General features: G+C 51.8%; 7 protein-coding genes across 7 annotated transcripts; 3 read left to right on the top strand and 4 right to left on the bottom strand.

Moving 5' to 3' along the window:
- Window positions 1–3,958: 3,958 nt before the first annotated feature.
- On the bottom strand, window positions 3,959–5,534 carry CTAM01_01802 (uncharacterized protein; the record flags this gene model as incomplete). The annotated part of the gene is made up of 2 exons (XM_060517843.1): window positions 3,959–4,991; window positions 5,041–5,534. The coding sequence occupies 2 exons, from the start codon at window positions 5,532–5,534 to the stop codon at window positions 3,959–3,961; spliced, it is 1,527 nt and encodes a 508-aa protein (XP_060387377.1).
- A 448-nt stretch (window positions 5,535–5,982) lies between these two features.
- On the top strand, window positions 5,983–6,372 carry CTAM01_01801 (uncharacterized protein; the record flags this gene model as incomplete). Its single annotated transcript, XM_060517842.1, has 1 exon — window positions 5,983–6,372. The coding sequence occupies one exon, from the start codon at window positions 5,983–5,985 to the stop codon at window positions 6,370–6,372; it is 390 nt and encodes a 129-aa protein (XP_060387376.1).
- Window positions 6,373–10,457: 4,085 nt separating this feature from the next.
- CTAM01_01800 (triosephosphate isomerase) lies at window positions 10,458–11,430 on the top strand (the record flags this gene model as incomplete). The annotated part of the gene is made up of 4 exons (XM_060517841.1): window positions 10,458–10,495; window positions 10,615–10,685; window positions 10,744–11,349; window positions 11,402–11,430. The coding sequence occupies 4 exons, from the start codon at window positions 10,458–10,460 to the stop codon at window positions 11,428–11,430; spliced, it is 744 nt and encodes a 247-aa protein (XP_060387375.1).
- Window positions 11,431–11,787: 357 nt separating this feature from the next.
- Window positions 11,788–12,557, bottom strand: CTAM01_01799 (uncharacterized protein; the record flags this gene model as incomplete). The annotated part of the gene is made up of 4 exons (XM_060517840.1): window positions 11,788–12,079; window positions 12,137–12,219; window positions 12,274–12,366; window positions 12,444–12,557. 4 exons carry the CDS (start codon window positions 12,555–12,557, stop codon window positions 11,788–11,790), a joined length of 582 nt encoding a protein of 193 aa, XP_060387374.1.
- A 151-nt stretch (window positions 12,558–12,708) lies between these two features.
- Window positions 12,709–14,295, top strand: CTAM01_01798 (U1 small nuclear ribonucleoprotein; the record flags this gene model as incomplete). The annotated part of the gene is made up of 4 exons (XM_060517839.1): window positions 12,709–12,970; window positions 13,028–13,155; window positions 13,210–13,459; window positions 13,550–14,295. The coding sequence occupies 4 exons, from the start codon at window positions 12,709–12,711 to the stop codon at window positions 14,293–14,295; spliced, it is 1,386 nt and encodes a 461-aa protein (XP_060387373.1).
- Window positions 14,296–15,531: 1,236 nt separating this feature from the next.
- Window positions 15,532–16,515, bottom strand: CTAM01_01797 (ribosomal protein L10; the record flags this gene model as incomplete). Its single annotated transcript, XM_060517838.1, has 3 exons — window positions 15,532–15,610; window positions 15,697–16,179; window positions 16,325–16,515. 3 exons carry the CDS (start codon window positions 16,513–16,515, stop codon window positions 15,532–15,534), a joined length of 753 nt encoding a protein of 250 aa, XP_060387372.1.
- A 566-nt stretch (window positions 16,516–17,081) lies between these two features.
- CTAM01_01796 (Cullin family protein) lies at window positions 17,082–19,806 on the bottom strand (the record flags this gene model as incomplete). Its single annotated transcript, XM_060517837.1, has 3 exons — window positions 17,082–17,139; window positions 17,192–19,104; window positions 19,159–19,806. 3 exons carry the CDS (start codon window positions 19,804–19,806, stop codon window positions 17,082–17,084), a joined length of 2,619 nt encoding a protein of 872 aa, XP_060387371.1.
- Window positions 19,807–20,251: the final 445 nt, after the last annotated feature.

Raw genomic sequence — 20,251 nt, 5'->3', positions numbered from 1 at the left:
CGTTGTTGACGGGGTTTCTTCCAGGGGAAGGGTTAAATAACCTTTTTCTCTACATTTACTCTCTGGATCTGGTGGAGGCGTGGTGGTCTCCCGCTCTGGAGACGTGATCGTGATTTTGCATGGAGACGGTCTATACACATAACCTCGCGGTAAGAGCAAAAGATGGAATTTTTCAATTTTTTTTCTAGCTAGCCGACAATAGCTGGCGCGTAGGTAGGGGTCGTGATAGTCTCTTGGGAACGAAGGAGTATGTCGGCTATTGAATACTTCGCCGTGATGGGATGAGGACTAAGGAGATTTAGTTTGTAGCAAGGTTGGTGATGTGAGTATAGATTCCGACTGTAGGGCTCGGCTAACACGAGAGCTTCTTTGCAATAATGGGTATGTTACGATCGTCGTAGCTCTCTTAGATATGATGGGCACATGATGTATCCAGTCTGGGAATCCCTGCTTTGACATGTACAAGATTCCCTAACACAGGAAACTCCCAGACTGTGACGATACGATGGAAAATAGCCAGAAAAGTTGCTCGAGTAACCCAAACTGAGCATGCTAAATGGCTTGCAAGAACACCGACTGCGCAGTGAGCCCCTGAAGCCGATCTGGACGTGAACGCCACATCATTTACAGGGGATCGTGAACATTAGACAAGAATTGGATGATGATCGGACTATCAAGTCGAAATTGAGAGGGGAATCTAGGCACACGTGTGGGCGGGTAGGATGATGTGTGTACGGGAAACGAGTCTGATGTTGTGGCGACAAAGAGACACAGGGAGAGAAAAGCACACAGGAGCGGGAAGAGCATGCCCGCGCATAAAGAAGGGACGAGGGCGGACGAGGATGGATGAGGACGAACAAAAGGCTTTCTGAGGGGTGTGTGTTTCTCGTGATTGCTAAATGTTGCGCAACACAATAGACCTCAGAGTTCCAGATATTCAGGAAGAAAAAGGCCGAAGAGGCGAGTCCAGGGTTCAAGCGCGCGGAAGAGACTTCTCGCAACAGGCGACGATCATCAGTCTGATCACCAGATGAATTTTCAATGTGGTCACTGCCTTCGTCCCCCCTTTTACTTAATGATATGCCATTATAGCCTTTTGACCAGCTTACCATAGCCTACTTCTGGTCTTGAGTCTACCTAGACTCCGTTTGATCGGCCTTGCGCGCATGGTGTTTGGCTACGTGTATGAGAGAGCGAGAGTGTAAGCCACAGCTTTGGAAAAGGGTGAAAGTGTAAGTGAAGTCGGTACAGACTTACTGTAAAGGGGTAAAGGAGCTTACAGGATTGTTGCTCGCCCATTCAAAAAAGGACGCGACTATCAACTAGATCGCCTTCGGTCGAACACGAATACCCCCCTTCCTTTTGCGATGACTAGCGTTTGATTTAGAGATTCACTTTTCCACCATCTCTAGAGATCGTCACCTCGTTCTTCCTTCTCCTTCTGCTCTCCTAGGCCGTGCGCGACAGAATTACGCGGCTGGTAAGAACAAGAAAAAGGAAGGAGGATAGACTTTCACGTAAGGGAGGGACGAAAGCGACCACGGCGTCGAAGGCTTGTGCAGCCTGCCACGTGGAGGTGGACTGATGGAGGATGTGGGAATTTTCAAGGTCGCACTTTGCAGTGGGACGTTGACGGGCATTCTATGAGCGATGCTGCGATAGTATGCAGGTATTCTTTGTCCCTTCCTGTATGGCACAGCTTATCTGTAAGTGGCATGTCCAGGTCAATGGCGAGGGGCGGGACGGTCATCGCCGACGAAAAGCACCATTTTGAATTTGAACGGGAATGTATGCACGTGAGGGGTCTCTATCGAGGCGGCCGTCGCGGGAAGGACAACTTACCATTGGGGGTGAGGACGGCCAAGAAAATCATGCTTGCCCAGGAACAAAAGTCGGAGTAATGAGAGTGAGAGAAGGGCAGGACCGCATGATGATCAGCGGCAGCCTCGATAGACGCAAGTGATGAGCTGATGATATGGTCAGCGGACAAGACGGCAGCGAGAGTTTGTGCCCTTTACGCTTCGGCCGCCGCCTTCGGGAACGGTGCCGAGGAGGAGGAGGGCGGAAGTGAGACGCTTCTGTTCTGTAAGAAACGGAAAGTAAATGGACGATGCTTGGGCCAATCAGAATCCCATTCCCGGTGGCCGTCTGGACCAAGCCGGGACGAAAGTTCACCTTGTTCAACAAAAGGGATGGGCGAGAGCTGACTGAGAGTTTTGTACAAAAAAATGAGATGGGAGGCAAATGGGCAGATGGCGGTGTTGTTGGCACGGCGAAGGAAAACAGGGAAGAAGTCTGAATTACTAGTCATTGACCTCGTTGACTAAAGCTCGGGTCTGGCTCCCGAGAAGCTTAAATAGGTAAGAAACTACTACGGTATCAGGCCAAAGTTTAACCCCCTTGTCAGGTACCGGTGGGGATGGCCCGTGCCTACCTTCCATGGGCAATTCGACCAATCAGAAGCCACTATTTTAGCACAGGCCTACTAATTAGCCTAGCCTAACTTTTTTATTAATTACGAATTCTTCCTCCTATATACTACTTACTTACCTACTTACTTTATTTTTAATAAATTATTATAAATATAATACGGCTAATAAGTAGTATAATAAAGCACCTTATTAAGGCCGATTATTAGTAAATTCGTATATTATATATTAATATAAAATTTACGTAAGCTTAAATAATTAAATTAACTAGATTTATAAAAAACTAGGTCCGTATAGCTATAAGGGCCTTATTAATAATAATTATGCTACGTTTTAACTACCTACGGGTTATAATTTTATAATAAGAAGAGGCCCTTATTAAGTACGTTACTTTTTTTAAAAACGGCTACCGGGCCTCTTTTTTATTATTTTTAATTATACTCTTTTTTTTTTAATTTAGTACTTATATAATATAAATAGCCCTATATTAGCTTAGGTTTTATTATTATATTATTTATTATAAGCCCTTTATATCTAAAGCTAACTAAATTAAGCGTTTTATTTAAGCTTAAGAATACTTTTACTAAACTATTAAAAATTAGTAAAAGGTCTTATAAATAGACGAAATATAGGTTATAAGTAGTTACTATTATAAGCTCTATATTACCTGCTATTATAATAAAGAATAAGACCTAACGTATATTATTAAAAAGTATTAATATAAGCGGGGTTAAATATTTTAAAAATATTTCTCTAGGGATTAAAAAGGACTAAGTATTTTTTAAAAAAAAATTAGGGTAGTATACGTATTAATACTTATTAAAAATATACTATACTAATTATTAATAGTTAGATTCGCTTTTATTAATAAATATATAATAATAACCTTATTTTAATATAAAACGGCGCTTTAGTATATAATATAAAATTAACTTAGTAAGAACTTAATAACTATAGCGTTTATTTAATATTTTAACTACTTTTTTTACTTAACTTTAACCTTATTAAAACGTATTAAAATTAAATAAAGGATTATATATAAGAGCTTATAAGTATATAAAAAAACCCCTTATATAACGTATTATAATAATAAGTTAAGGAGGCTTAGGATACCCTTTTAAAGGACTTCTTATACTTATTATTAAATATAATACCCGCGCGTTACTAAGTAATAATTAATACTAACAAAATATATATTAAATACTAATTTAGCTATAAAAATTAATTAAGATTTAATAATTATCGATTATATTAGCTATTTAGCGCTAACGATCTAACTAGTGCGTTGACCCTTATCTATAGATCGGTACCGAGCTAGGGGATTAAACTTACCCCTATAGACTAAGTATAAACATGGCCGTAAAGGGAAGTGAAATGCAGGAACTGATGTCCTGAGGGTGTATCGTAAAACTCTTTGAGCAAGCATTCTTTAGCCGCCCCTCCCTGGTCTTTTACCTCAAAAGAAACAACAATGGATATTCCCGTCTGCAAGGTTTATACACAATGTACAAGCTTTTTGGGCCCGTCAATTAGCCCCCGAATGTACCGACAGATCCCGATTTCGCGTGTTTCCGCAGAGGCGCGGGTACGGCGGTGTAACTGCTGCGGTCGTATGTGCCATAGCGAATCCCTGCCTCCAGGTCGTCGATGCTCTGGCGGATGCTCTCACGATAGACAACGTCGTCAACTTCGTAAAGGATCTGACTATGACGACTGCTTTCGCCCGACGCATTGGTAAGGTGGCTGTCAGGCCGGCCGTCTTCAGCACTGAAGCTGGGCCGGTGCTGACTTGAGGGCTCTGAGTTGCTCCTCATGTGTTGAACCTTTGGACGGCTGAAATTATTGACGGCTTGGCGCCGGGCCATTTCCGACTTTTCCGTCGTTCGACCCCTCGGAGCCCTTCTCCTGTCGGGAGACCTATCCGCGGGGCCTAGACTGGCTTCGTCCAGTTGGATGTTGATAGTGTAGACTGATTGATTCTTCATCACTGCCGGTAACGGCTTGTTGAGCGTCCCTTCACTAAACCTTTTGGTTGCGGGGGACTTTGAGGGAATTACGTCGAGCTCCTTCACTGTAGGCTCGTTTGACATCTGACTGGTTCTTGCCGAACCGGTGGTGGCCTTGTCGGTAGGTACTGGCTCCGTTGTCGCGCGAGTTTTGCGTGCGTTGGTGCCGAGGAACTTGGGAAGGTATTTGTTGAAGAATGGCTTTGTAGAGGGAATACTGGTGCAAATGATGCCGAGAAATAGCTCAAGGCAAGATACAAGCCAGTTGATCCAGGCGTTCCATGTGGCGTCGGGCTCCGTAGTCATGATCCAGGTGAAGTATGTGCGAGCAACACCGGCAAAGCATGCGAGGAATCCGGCACCAAATAAGAGGTTGACAATGGTGAGTTGTCTTGAGGTGAGCTTGTCGGCGTATACAATACGTACGAGGGCGAGGGGTAAGAGAACCACCAGGAAGTCCGTGACGGTATTGATGGTTCCGGCAACGAGAAGATGGGTGGATTCGTTGATGCAGTTCTGCGGCTCCAACGAGAGAGTCCAATAGAGCTTGAGAGGCCTTGGATACGTCAGTACTGCGCGTCTTTCACCATCGACGGAGAACTTACCGGCACTGTAACATAGCTACCAACATAAAGACGATGCAGTTGACGGAGATTAGCACCTGTAGTGCTACGACGAGCACTCTCAACTTATTCGATGCTGCACACGCGATTCTGTACATCAGAGCCAACATGGATAACTTGGTGAAGCTTGTTGCCAAGTCGAACAGGATCTGGCTGGCGAGGCCGATTTGAAGTGATCCCGTAATAGTTTCGGTAGGCACATCCCAGACATGCCGCCCCCAGCCATAGCTGTTCGTAGCTATGACTCCAAGCACCACGAAGCCCGTGGCTGGAATAAAGGCCAGCACGACGAGAATGTCGTCCCAGCCGAACCCATTAGTGATACATCGTCGTGTATAGATCCGGATGGAGAGGATGACAGTGGCGATGGCCAGTAGGATGATGGCAACGATCTCGTTGGCCGGGCCTCTCGTTACTGGATTGACGAAGTTCGGGGTCGGCCAACTGAGAATGACTTCTACAGGCGGGATTCTCATATCGTAGATGGCGTGAACATCATGGAGAACGGGGAGTTGGCCACGACTATTGCTAAGAAGCGGAGGTGTAGGAGAGGTTTGGGGAGTATCTCCTCCTTATTCCTTCCCTATGCGGCGTCCAAGGTGGTCCGAGTACACGCGGGGACGAAGAGGACACTGGACGAGGGGGGATGGGCAAATCGAATGGATGGGCAAAAAGACGTTTTTTTCAGCGGTGGTGACCGTGCTTGAGCCTAATCAACGGATGAAGGCAATGGCAAAGCATAACTCTGCTTGTGACATCAAGATGGTGATGCGAGCCCCGGCCAATATATCCTTTCGGTCTCGATGGTGGCCATCCCATCCCTGGCACGGCACTGCGGGGAGGGGGGGGGGGGGGAGTGGTGCGAGGAGTGAGTGTTGGCGAGACATTCTCAAGGCCGCACTGACGGCTTGAACCGGGGTTCTCATGAGGAACTGGTGGTGTCGTGTCGTGTTGTCTCTCTCAGTGTCCATTGGATATCCACGGGGCGGTGCTGAAAAGGGAACGATGGATGCTACTCCGTTGATCCCACGGCATCTTGGCCGGTTGCAAGTCTGTGTGAAAGAAGCCGGGAAGGCAGTAGACTTCGGCGCCTTGCTTCTTTGCGTAAGTCATCTTCTGCGGCACCGTCGCATCGCTTCTCTAGAGCCGTTATGGGAGAGAACGTCTCCCAGCCCTATTGTTGGTTTTGCAGCTGGGGTGACAAGCCCGTTTCTCCGGCTAAGGAGGCTCAACAGCAGACTAGGCCGTTTGACGCGGCAGACCCAGGCTCAGAGACCGGGGTCATTTGCCGCTAACGCAGCGGAACCAGTTTGAAGCTACCGAGACAGCTTTCACTTCTAGGTGTCAACAGTGTCAGAATCCTTTCATGATCGTCAGCGTCATGCGCCAGGCCTGCGATCATGAGCATGACGTGTCAAGGGAAGCTGTCAGGTTATTTGACAGAACGGGTTGGCCGCTGACAGCTTCATTCGAGCGGTAAGGTGCTTGTTGGTGAGAGCATTCAAACTCAGAAACCGGCCCTGGTCTGAATATCATCATGATGGTGGAGGTGGGCGGCCGGTGGACGTAGCGGAAAGCAGGCTGAAGGTGGGGAAGACAATGTGTTCCTGGATGAGGATCAGAAATGTTTGCATCCAGGATGTGGATTGGCGAGTTGTCTTCGAAGCCGCGCCGCCTTCTCGTTTCTCTTTGGTTACTGTGGTAGAGAACTGTTTGGAGCTTGGCAGGACGCACGGGTTTTGGGTTCGTTATGGCGCATTGACGACCGGGCGAGGGCATGATAAAACCGTACGTGTCAGAGGGTGTTGGACGCCATAGGCCCCAATTCGATTCTCGCCTGTTCGACCTCGACATCCTGGACAGGCCTCTTAATACGGCTAGAGGCAGGTCATCGTGTTCCCAGAGGCTATGCTGCAAGGCCCCCGTGATGCGGCCGCTCTCTGATATGGTAGTCTTGGCCTGTCAGGTTCCGGTCCCTATCACATCGGATCTGGGCGTTCCCATGACTGGTGGCGCCCCAATGCTACCTTGTCTAACGAACAGCGGATGCCAGGGTACGCATGTCATCAAGCGAAGAGGCGGCTTCATATGCAAGAGGATGGAATAGGATGGCGTACTTTGACGTGAAGTCGTTAGCTGGCAAGGAGTTGACAGCAGGTGTTAGTTGGAAGATGCGGCTTCCATTCGGTTCTTGAGCCATGACATGCTGCCCCACACCACGAATGATCTTAGTCATCAGCCAGACGACACCTCTCAAGTCACACTCAGCAACTCGTATCACAAGGCCGATTTCAATAACTCTACTATCCATTGCCTCTGGGTTCGTAAATCTCGCCACAATCAATGAAACGAACCAGTACTGTTATCTGGATGTCGTATTGCTTCTTCTTGCAGCCACCACGCGCAATAGCTGGGTGGCCAGATTGCTATTTCTGAGCCGTTTCCGAACCACCCCTCGTACGCTGCTGTTTCAACCGGCACACGATGATTGGGGCCCTGGAAGGTCGGCAGCGAATGATGTCGCGAGCGCACAGCTCGGTCCCGGTGTTCCTGTCATTAGCGGGCAACGGAGAAAAAAGTCTTCAGCCCTCACTCCCTCCCGCCCGTCGAGAGCAACCCTCCGTGAAGCCAAGTTCCCCGGTCTGGATCATGGCTGGTGAAGATGCGATTGGGCCCTGAGATCAGGCCGGGGCTGTCAACCCCACGTGTGTCCGGCCTGCCATCAGCTGCGCCTCCCGGGGGCTACCCCTTACGTGACCGACTCAATCATAACGACACTTGACATGGGTTCATTATACCGCCTGGAGTGCTCACCTATTGTGCGCGAAAACGGGTAGATGACGGGTTCTAGACGGCACTGGACTTCTAGAATGCCCAGGCGTCTCGTATGACAGATTGTGAGAAGACATTGTGTTTCTGACGGGGACTCGCGATATTCATGCCGCCTAGCGCGTGTTCGTGAAACGTCGGAAGCATGCTGGAGAGGATGACTCTTGGCAAGACCATCACATCTCAAGTACAGTGCGCTCTATGATATGGCTCGCTCATTCTTGCACCTTACTATGTGCCACCAAAGTGCCATCCGTCTTCCATGTCAGAGGCCACCAGTCCGGTATAGACTCGTCTAATTCATAGAAACTATCTATCTCTTCAACCGCGTGATATCGGTTCTTTTGCGCCTCGCTGCATCTATTCGAGTTGAAGATGGTTTCACCGTACTCGAAGAGTTCGATGTTTAGCTCATGATTGCACAGAACAGCCCGAAGGGGGCGCCGGCATAGCAATAGATAGATGAGGCGGGGGCATATGCCGAAGCTAGCACTAGACGAAAGCTGAGAGAGAAGGCTCCTGTCTGAAGAGCCTGATACGGAGGCGTATGAATCCATTACGGAGCTCGGTGATCGGCTTACACAGCTTTAGATCTGGAAATCGTCTCTTCCATCTGCAAACTCCACGTCAATCCTGCTTCGATGCTGTTCCAATGAATATGAACGCTGCATTACTAGCAGCATTGACCGCTTACTTGCGTAGACGTCAGAAAAGACGGTGAAAGAGGGCTAGGTTGGTCTAACAAGTAGTGAAAGACTTCCTTCTCATGGAGTTCCTTTTTGGTACGGCGCAATCGAATGCGACAATGTCTTACAACAGAGACGAATTAATCATCACTCCGCGAAGACACCACGACGTTGCCAGGATCTGGGAAGGTCCGAGCTGAAGTGGTTCTGGCTAGATGAAGGGATTCTCAATGAGCGCGACGCAAGGAAGTTGAGCACGGCCAACTTCACAGACCGGATCATGCTCCCTTGCCAAGTTTTCTCCCCTCTCATGTCAGGATGCCATCCGGAAACGAAGATCATAAGTCAGGGCAAGTCGACCAAGGCGATCCGTGCTCTGCACGGGATGCTGCATGGACAAGACAATCAAATTTGCAGATTTGTCGATTGGCGACCTTCACTGGGGCTGCGGGTACAGATCACGAATTTGGCATTAGACGAGAAACTGAGTAGGACTTATCACATCTCCCGGCCCAGTAGCCTTGGATCCTGTTGAATCGTGATTGTGAAATATCTGAGACGGCGTCGCGTAGCTTTGCTTTTGATGCCCCGGATCAGAGACGCCAGACTCGCGGTCTCGGGACAGCGAACAGATTGGGGTGCTTTAACAGCAAGGACTTACGTGTGGAACTGGTAATTATTATTCGTTTTTTGGTGAGAAGCTAAACCATCGTAGACTTGATTAGACGAAGGGATGGTGAGTGCCGAGATTAAGGAGATATGACTATTGAGACATTATACAGGGCATGCGTTCTCAGACTTCAGTCTACTTCAGTCTAAACTTGCCATACGATGTGTTTCTCACCAAACAAAACAGAGCAAGCAAGCTTGTTGCCCGGGCACATCGTGAACCGGAGCGATTGTGAATTATTTTCGTTGACGAGCCGACATTGCGTCCAATCGAGATGTCTGCCACTTTGCTTTGCCGGGGCTAATAAGAGACGGAGCTCAAGTAGCCGTCGATTCGGAAGAAACAGGGTTCGTGAACAGGTTGGCCGAGGTCTTTACCTCACAGAAATCTGGCGGATGCATCGTTGGCTCTTTTGGTGCAACATTGACGCCTCAATCGACAGCCTGTATCAATGCAAGTTCACCGAAGCAGGATAGGTCCGGGGTCGTCAATCTCAAGTCGTTCATGAAGAAACATCTTTGGCTGGTTCTTACTATACAATGACGGGTTGTACATACTAAACTACTCACTATCTTTGCTGACTTACGCGGTCAAGGTAGCCGTCGTTCTCTGCTGTTATTCACCTGGGAGATAGCGGGCATCCGATTGGCTTATCAAATGAGAGACTCGGCGATCCTGGGGATGAAAGGAAGAGAACGGTCCGACTGGGCACGAAAACTGTTGAGGGGCGGTCGATGTTGGAGGATGGTCTCAGCCCACGGTAGACGGACGCTCAGGTCACTTGGGCAACTTTGGATGCTGCAGTGAGGTTGAGTGCGGGGCAGCTGCAGGCTCCGGGTCAGACCGGGGGCCGCTGAGGACCCCACCAGAACTGCTGATTGTGTGCCGTCAGCCTGCTGCTGTTGCTGCCATGGGCTCGGCCTGCCAGCGGCGGCACTCTGGCGGCACTCTCGAGGTGGGCAGCTGTGGTACCAGTTGCCCCTCCTGCGCAGCCCCTCTGCCCCTCCATGAGACAAGCGCAGCCCACCTTGCACTGGAGCTTTTGACGTGACCCAACCCTGAGGTCTTTTCCATGACTACGAAGCTCTCCGAATCTATCCTGCGTCATTTACACCCAAGTCCTTGATCTGATCTTTCACTCCTGACGGAAACTCAGACGTATCCAATCCTACCAAACCTCCCACGTATCACCAAATCACCACCAATTGCCCAACATGGCTCGCAAGTTCTTCGTCGGCGGCAACTTCAAGATGTAAGTTTCGTCCCATTGGCGGGGTCGACGATCTCTGCACCACCCTACCGGAGAGGGGCAGCCTGGAAGCTGCGGCTTCAGCCAAAACATCGTGAGACTAATGACCATCAACCTTGTAGGAACGGATCTGTTTCCGCCATCAAGGAGATTGTCCAGAACCTGAATAACGCTACCCTCGACTCCAACACCGGTACGTGCCATGTCTTTGCAGTCCTGTCCCGCCGTTGAGCTTCTCTGACAGTCTGCAGAGGTCGTCGTCTCCCCTCCTGCCATCTACCTCCAGCTCGTCCGCGACCAGCTCCGCAAGGACGTCGAGGTGGCCGCCCAGAACGTCTTCGACAAGCCCAACGGTGCCTTCACCGGCGAGATCAGCGTCTCCCAGCTCAAGGACAGCAACATCAACTGGGCCATCCTCGGCCACTCTGAGCGCCGCACCATCCTCCGCGAGTCCGACGAGGTCGTTGCCTCCAAGACCAAGTACGCCACTGAGAACGGCGTCGGCGCCATCTGGTGCTGCGGTGAGAGCCTCGAGGAGCGCGAGGCCGGCACCACTGTCGAGGTCGTCAGCAAGCAGCTTGCTGCCCTCAAGGCCGCCATCTCCGACTGGTCCAAGGTTGTCATTGCCTACGAGCCCATCTGGGCCATCGGCACTGGCAAGGTCGCCACCAACGACCAGGCCCAGGAGGTTCACGCCGCCATCCGCGCCTGGCTCAAGAAGGAGGTCAGCGACAAGGTTGCCGACGAGACCCGCATCCTCTACGGCGGCAGTGTCAACGAGAAGAACTGCAAGGACCTCGCCAAGGAGAAGGATATTGACGGTTTCTTGGTCGGCGGTGCCTCCCTGAAGCCTGGCTGTGAGTATTTTCGGTGCACCATCATCATGGACGGACAGCTAACATGGCACAGTCGTCGACATTGTCAACGCCAAGCAGTAAACAAGCCAGATTACAAACTTGATGATGATGACCTAAAATCAGGCCGTGATGGGCCGGGATAGACCTAGGATGACCCCCAAGTGACCATTCGTAGTCGCCAACTCCTAGGGCCGTAGACTTGAATAAAAGAATTATACCCCCCCCCCCCCCCCCCCCAATCTTCTGAAGGTGGTTAGACCTGGTGAAATGTTTGTGACTCTTGAATTTCGAGTTCTTAAAGGGGTACTCTTTGCCCTCCCTGACGGGTCAATGTATGGTACACGCGGCAAAGAAGCTCCCGCTTTCGTCCTGTACACGCCTAGTTCCTTTCGTAATTTTACACGTTTTTCCAAATCGATACGCTCGTGCCTCTCATATTTATACAGCCATGCCATTTCCGTGGTAAGGACTCCAGACACCTCTGACACTGGGGTTGATACTGTTGACCGGCTTGTTGACCCTCTTCAATTTCTCTCCGTTGGCGTCGCGCAGAAGCTCAGCCTTTTTCAAGATCTCGATTGGCTCCATATTCCGAACGCAAATGGCCTTCTCGCGGCCGTTGATGTAGTGGCCGACAATGATGGGGTGTTTCGACGGACGGGGCGATACGGTGAACTCGACTTGGGGGTTTGCGGCGGCGAACTTTGGAAGCTGAGACTTGATGAAGCCGCTGGGTGACCGTTAGCAATGTTCTCGATAGTCTCCTTCTGAGGGCGGATTGGCGTACTTCATTCCCTTGGAGCTGCCGGCCCAGTCGCAGTAGTGAAAGTCCAGCTTCTTGCACTGGAGGATAAAAGAGCCCAGGCCGTTCTGTAAGGACGTCAGCAATGGGTTCACAGTGTATTCGTCTTCCGAGGAACTTACACGGCCGGTAGACACCGTCTTCAATGCTCTGATCGTCATGGTATCCTGCTTGGCGCACAGAATCCGGTTCGCAGTCTGGATCACGAGAGGCTCCTTTCCAGGGACGGGGAAATTTCTTAGCGCGAAAATGTAGGATGCAGCCTGAGGTGACAGCTTCCAGAGGTACGTACCTGCCTGCACTCGAAGCTCCCGTCTGTGACCAGGATGGCTCGGCTGAACCGCGGCGATTGGCCAAAGGCAGGCTGCACTACAAACTTTCCCATGCTCGTGTCAATTTCATCCATCTACTTTACTCTGACGACGCGCCTGCTCCCTTTCCAAATCCCGACATCCCACCAAGCTCCGTCGATGCATCATTAGCTACGGCGCGACGCATCCCATCCGAGTCGACAAACATTTCTTGAATCGGGAATTTGATGAAGAGCAACTACAGCGATGACGGATAAGCTCCCTCCTAACCTGTTGGCGCTCTTCGCGCCGCGCCCTCCTCTGCGATGGGTTGCGCCGCCCGACCATGCGCCGGAGGCCCGACGAACCCTCCCCGTCTCTGGACTCGCCGAGTTCCTTCCCGCGCTCCAGCAATACAAGGAGGAGGACGACTACAAGCCGACAGAAAGTTGGCTTCAGATGCGCGACCGCAAGAAGCTTGAGAAGCAGGCAGCTGTTGAGAAGCTCAAAACCGAGGGGCCGAAGGACTGTTAGTTCTGCCAGTATTCATCCATCGAGAGTCTATGCTGATGTTTTCGCGATCTAGTTAAGCCGCACGAGGATCCCAACATTCGTGGCGACGCTTTCAAGACACTCATTGTTGCGCGACTCTCGTACGAGGCAAATGAGCAAGACCTCGAGAGAGAGTTTGGTCGATTCGGCCCAATTGAGCGCGTATGTACTCCCGAATACCTTTCCACACTTCGAATCGAGCTAATGTTTGTACAGATTCGCATCATCACTGACACGCATGCCCATGAGAGACCCAAGAAGAAGAAGAAGCCCCACCGAGGATACGCTTTTGTAGTATTTGAACGAGAGAAAGACATGAGAGGTAATACCGCCGAACCCACCCCCTCCGACAAGACTCGGCTTGTCTGCCAGTCGTTCCCCTTCAGACGTGCGGCCCTCAAGCTTGCCCGCGTTCTGCACTTCACACCGAGATCTGTGGCCCTCAAGCTTGCCCGTCTCAAATCTTGTTTTTCCTTCTTTTTACCCAGTCACGATGCAAAGGTATGATATCGTCAAGGTTTTACTGACACACGCGCCTTGGCGCACTGGTGAGTAGCTGCTCTAGATGCCTGCGATGGTATTCGAATCAAAGACCGACGTATCAAGGTAGACGTCGAGCGGGGCCGCACCGTCAAGGGCTGGGTGCCCCGCCGATTTGGCGGTGGCCTCGGTGGCAGAGGTTACACCAAGGCTCTTCCTGCCCGTCCCATGGGTGGCGGACCTGGTGGCAACTTTGGCGGTGGCTTCCGGGGCGGTTTCCGTGGCGGCTTCGAGGGAGGTCGCGGACGTGGAGGCTTCAGGGGAGGCGGTGGAGGTTTCGGTGGTCGTGGTGGCTTCCGTGGCGGCGGCGACTTCGGCTCCAGGGGTGGTGACCGCGGACCGAACGGATACGGCGCACCCAGAGACGCCCCTTCAGGACCTGGTCGCGGCTTCGGAGGCGATCGTGGTGACCGAGGCGACCGCAGCTTCTCCGGTGGTGGGTATGACCGTGGTGGTGGCCGCTCATATGACGACAGATCCGGTGGCGGTGGCGGCGGCGGCGGCTACCGCGATGGAGGCCGCTTTGGTGACCGGGACCGTGACGGTGGCCGACGGACTGGAAGCAACATGGAACCCATCAGGCCTAGAGGGGAAGGTGGGTATCGCGACCGTGGTGACCGCGGAGACCGAGGCGACAGAGAGGACCGGGACCGCGGCCGAGACAGAGACAGAGATTACGACCGACCTCGTGATGACGACAGTAGAAAACGCGGCTACGAGGGCGGTGGCTACGAGGATCCTCGCAAGTTGCGTCGTTACTGACGAGACACCTAGTGTCTTGCGGTGGGTGACGACTAGCTCGTCTCTTCTTTCCGTCTCTTTTCTTCTTCCCCTTCTCTCTCGAGGGTAAGCAGAAGGTTTCAAGCGCGAATTTCGAGTACCTCCATATTCGGACCAAAGAGAACTCGGACAAAGCTCGGAAGCAAGCTTGAAGCAAGTATACGCAATTACCAGGCAGGCCGGCAGTGTTCACAACAAATCATCACACGAACCACCAACTTCCAAAGAACTGATTCAGCATCTTGTTGAAGGTAAACCTCGCCACGTGCATACACAACCTGCCCAGGCCACGACTGCCGTAACAAGGAACTCCGACAATAGCTCGATGCTGCAGGTAAGGTCAGAGGTAAGGGACTCTGTGCCTACTGACCTGGAGCTTAGTGAAGGAGGATTCGTACAGGGAAACAATCAAAAAGGATGGGGCAAATCCACATGTACCACGTTATAATTACTTGTACCAATAGGTGAGGACTTTTAGTTTCTTACGCAGACAGATCAGACGTCGTATCCGTACTTCAGCTTCCTATCATCCGGCTGCTCGAGTTGTATCCAGTCGTTGCCGAGAGTGCATATCATCGTCCCAGAATTCCTATGTGTTTAAAAGAGGCTGCTTCCTCAATACACGGGAAAGGGAAAAAGGGCCGGCCTAACGAAAGGTTGTCTCGAACTGGGGACCTCTCGAATTCTGAGAGTATTCCATCCGTTAAATAGGTACCTCTGCGCGCGAGCGTGTCATGGCAATTTGGCAGGCACCAAACTTTATATGATGAAAGATGCCCAAAAAAACGAACTACCCACGGCATTTTTCAGAGCCAGCCCGGCCTGCTCCTAGCCAATCTGAATGGAAAGGAACAGTCAAACCGTTCGGCTATCGACTACAACGGATAATGCTCGTTGGGGAAGCTCTGCACTTTTGCTCCCTATCAAGGTTCGACGTCCATCCACAACTTTTTTGCTTCCATGTCATTTCACCTCCGTCAAGGATGACAGAAGGGAAAGCCTGTTTTTAGTGGAAGAGATTGATGCTTTGACGCATGAATTGTTTTCAAGGAATAATAATCTAGTAGAAACCCCCTTCCGTTAAACGCCGTGAAAATTGTTTTTGTTGGTCCCGCCCTTTCGCAATCCATGATGGTATCAAGCCTACATGAGGAAAGCAATCATCAAAAGTCTAAAAGCTTTTTTATCTTTTTTACGTTTGTTCATAATATTTGGCTCTTAGTCGCTCTCGACCTCGACGCCGTCCATGGCGTTGGGGTTCACTTCGGTTACCTCGCCTGAAGCAGAGCTCCAGTATCTACGTACACATGTCAGTACTCGCAATTCTCGGGGAGCCGGCCTCGAAAGGAAGGCGGGGGAACAAAAAGGGAACAAGAAACTTACGCAAGAACCTTGACCTTGAACTCGCTCAAGCAGATCCCAAACAGCTTCAACAGCCTCGTCTGCCGACTGTCGAGCACATCGCCCTCCTTGCAGACGGTGTATCCCTCGCCCTCGCCAGAGTCGTCGCCGCCGAGGCAGACGCGGCCCTTGACCATGCGCGTGGGCATACCCAGGCGTCGGAGCTCGGGCTCGATGCTGTGCTCCATGGGCACGTCGTGCTCGGCGGGCACCTCACCGCCCGTGGCGTAGACCACGCCGGCGGGGATGACGAAGTCGCGGGTGGCGACGGTTCCCGCGCGCGCGAAGTCGACGGGGGAGACGCCGTCAAAGTACTCGAGGATGGAGGCCGGGTCGCGGTTGGTGAAGATGAGGCCGACGGTGCCGGCGAGGAAGGGGGTGAGGCGCTCGATGCCGTCTGCGACGGCGGAGGAGGGGTCTTGGCCTAGGGCCTTGGCCATGAGTTTTGTCTTGCCGAAGAAGAGTCTATTAAGTGGCAGGGCAGGTTAGTTTGGTGGGTTTAGATAGGGGCGGCTCATGTATGAGCCAGTGTATTCTGCCATGGTGCACCACCATAGGTGTGGTATCACGGGTTGAGTAGACTTGGAGAGAAGCTGTAAAAAGAACGGACCTGCAGTCGTTGAGCTCGTGACGGACCTCCTTGAGGTAGTTGTTGCGCATGTTGTTGACGCCAAAGACGAAGCAGTGCTGGTACTGCGGCACCGACTCGCGAATGTTGGAAAAGAGCTTGTCCTTTTGCTCGCGCGTCTTCTTGTTCACCTGGGTCAGGTTGACCACTCTGTTGCGCTTTGACTTGGGCATCTTGGCGGATTGTGCTGGGTTGTCGACTTAAATTAAACAATTGGCAAATATCCCCTTATTCGGCTTTCCTTGATAGTTGCAGGACGGCTCGGCGAGGTACTTCGTCGAATCCGGGAGGGTGGTTGGTGGGAATCGGCGCAAGTCAAGTCGTCGAGGTTTCGCGGTGCACCGTACAATGGGAAATATTTCTGGCCGACCGCCTTTGGCACAAAATTTCCCAAAATTTTGGCGCCCAGGTGCAGGAGGGACCACCGCCGCCGCAACTTTTTTTCTGAACCCCGCAATGCGCTAGGTGGAACGATTATCCGCAGGGTCCCGACAGGGGTCATCAACAGTCACCGAGCTCACCGAGTGTAGGTGGAGTGGTCAGTGCACCGGTGAAGGCAGTGTAGTAGAGCCAACTCAAATTGCATTGTTCCATGAAAACGCCGGTTTCCTAACCATCCAGCGTCTCTTTCATTCAGTTCATTTATGTATATGGACAGATCAACCATGCCATCTACTTGACTCACCAGGGTGATTTTACGCCCTGGGTACGAACGAGTCCCGCAATGCCAACTACCTCTCTACGCCAGGTACGTGTAAGTGTTGCCCTCGCGTTCCAAGTAATCCTTGTCAATCAGGCTATGAGGTGTTAGCAACGCTTCGTTCCGCCAACGACACGGAAGTCACTTACTTTTCTATTTCCTTCTTGATTTGCGCCGCATCAACTGCACCTCGGTTCTTGGTCAAGTTGATCACCTCCGCAACCAGCTCGCCGTGGCTCATCTCCTTGCGACTCTTCATGATGCGCACAATGGCTGCCTGTGTTTCGAACCGTCTGTCCTGGGCGATACGCTCGTGTGTCGCCTTGTTCTCTTCCTTGGTCTCCTTGAGCTGAATCTGGTTGATCTTAACTCGGATCTTTGGGTGTATGAATGCCTTGTTAATCGTGAACGTGTCCGTCGGGTTGACGTCCCTCCCCTTGGGACTCTTTGTAAGCACGCGAACCTGGCCGCAGGCGAGAGATTGCAATGTTCGGTTCAGTTCTTCTCCTTGCAGGTTTGTCGAGCGAGCAATCTGTTCGTAGCCGAGGAAGCCCTCGATGCCGACCTCATTGAAGAGAACGAGAATGATGGCTTGGTACGCGCTGACGAGAAGCTCCTTTGTACCCTTGGGGAATTTTGCCTTGACCGTGCAGTGCGCTAGTGCGTGCTTCCAGTTGAGCAGCCGGCCCGTGTGCTTGTTCTTGTAGTACTGGTCGAATCGCTCAATCTGCTTGGCAACATCGTCTGGCAAGTGCACCTTGACGTCGGGATATGTTGGCCAGGCCGCCTGTGACAGGATCATTACCGACAGATCGACAGGGGCTCTATCCACGCCGGTGCCTTCCGACCACTGCTTGTAGGCTTCCATTTCCTCCTTGGCCACCTCGACGTCCTTGAACATCTGCTCGAGGTTGTGAGTAAAGTTCATACCACACTCCTCGCGGAGCTTCCGCAGCATGTTACGCTCGGCATCCTGACTAGCGCTTCTACCCATGAGCAGACGGCGAGCCAAGTCTTTCTTGTAGAACGCTTCGAACGCGTCCTTGCCTTCAATGAAACGGAAGAGCTCCAGGGCCTGGTCCAATTGCCGGTCGAGCTCAGCGTCTTCGTCGCCGGCGCTGGCTATACCGCTCTGCTCTGCCGCAGCTCGGTCGATGTTATCTGACAGAAGTGTTTTCGGCAAAGCCTTGATTCCACCGCGAAGCAGCATGTCGACATACTTTGCGATCATCTCGCCAACCTTGGATGTTCCGGAGCTCCACGTCGTTGCAATGCTGCGATCGTTCATAAAGTCTCCAAAAGCGTTCCTGAGCTCGTTGACAAAGTCTTGGTCGCCGCCATAGGCGTCGCGCACAATGAGGCTTAGTGACCTCTTAAGTTCAAGAAGCCTCTGGACCATGTCGTCGCCGCGCTCCTTGTCAGCAACTATGGCAGCGCCCGTCTTCTTGATATATGTGCTCCAGGGCTGCTTGAGCTTCTTCTGTATATCGGACAGTCGCAACAAATCGTACAGGGCCTTCATGGAGTCTACCTCATGGTCGGAAAGGAGCTTGGAAAGACTCTCACTGTTGAGAAGCTTGTCGGAATACTTGTTCACAAGGATACCGTGCGCGGCGTCGAGCAGCTGCTTCTTGGTTGTAGAGTCAAGGTTGTACTCGTTGCAGCGGTAGTCCTCCTTCTTCAGCAGCCTTTCACACGCCGAGATATACTCCTTCAGGCTTGACGCGCTCCTCTCCTCTGCGAAGTCCTCAAAGAATGTCTCTGATAACTCGATGAACCGGGGCTCGAAGTATTTGGTGTAAATGTTGAACACGTGTAGCATCATGACCGAGTCCTTGAGCAATGCCGCTTCGAACCGCTCGTCCCCTGTTCGGTCGTACGAGATCAGGTCGTACATGCCCCGTAACGCCCTGCCACCGGGCGTCTGACCATCTGGGTCGTCGCGAGCCGGGAACGCCATCCTCCTGAACTGTGAAATGGTCAAGTCGTTGATGGAAAGGTAATTCTTATTCTTTAGGAGGTAGGTACGATCAAGGTAAGTGAACGTGGACCGGATCGTCATCTGTGTCGCGCGTTAATGCCAAGCCAGGGCGTAGAAATCACCTCGTAGACTCACAATCTGGCCATTCCACACCCTCCAGTGCTCGAGGACGCTCTTAAGCATGGCTACATCTGTGCTGCCAGCTCGGGACTTGATTGACCGTAGTACATCTTGGGTGAGGTGCTCCTCGCACTTTCGCCGCAAGGTCTCGTACAGCTGCAAGTCGCTGTCTTGGCCGCGCCTGCATATATCTTCCACGGCCCGAGATAGCCTCTCCAACGGTAGCTTTGGCTTGCGCCCGCTGAAGATCTCGTGCAAAGCATCGACCAATTCCTGCTCGGTCCGTTCGTAGTACTTTTCCAGCTTCTCGTTGGTCGCCGAATGTCGAAAGTTCTTGATGATCAGCTTCTTCGCGCCCGTATATGGCCGGTACGAGTTGGATTGCGTCAGGTCAATGACCTCGGGTAGCTTGCCCTTCATCTTGGTAGACATGGTATTGTGAGAGGAAGGGTCGTCGGCGCCAAACTTGAAGCGCTTCGGGCTCGGTCTGTTGAACTGCTGCTGGTGCGGGGCGACGGAACCGGAGCGCGAGACGTCGGAATCTTGGCGGGGTCTTCGGCGTAGAGGGTTATGGTTGTCGTTGACCGGCGCTACGCCGCCTGTCCTTCCCGTCGCCCGTGATGGCAAAACTCCCTCGACTGCGGGGGGTGAATTCGACGGCATGGACCGTGTGGCCCTGCAACAACTTTTGTCCAAGCTGTTACAGACGTACTATGCGCTCTCGTGGAGATGGGATGGTGTGGGCAGGGCGGGGTGGCCGGGGTGAAATCGTAGAAGGCAATCTTCTTTTGAGTGAATTGTCGGGTGTTTGCAGAGAAGCTTGTCACAGAGAGGTTGGGGAGTACAAAAGTCGTGATTGCGGGAGAGTTGTCGCGGAGTTAAACGCGGAGCTATGGACGCCATTAACAAATCACCACCACCACGGTCGTTAGCATCATCCATTTAGCACGTCCCCTTATCGTCAGTGACAGGGATTAGATAAGACATGGACCCCACCACACCTCACTTCTCGTCGTCACGTCAAACGGTCCCACCACAGTAAACACCCGATCCCATTGTCCCCGGGCACTCCACAATATGCTTCACTCAAGTCTGTACTAGTTAACAA

The sequence above is a fragment of the Colletotrichum tamarilloi genome (assembly GCF_030869305.1).
Source record: "Colletotrichum tamarilloi strain Tom-12 chromosome Unknown Scaffold_4.1, whole genome shotgun sequence".
Lineage (NCBI taxonomy): Eukaryota > Fungi > Ascomycota > Sordariomycetes > Glomerellales > Glomerellaceae > Colletotrichum > Colletotrichum tamarilloi.
This window is presented reverse-complemented; position numbering and strand designations above follow the sequence as displayed.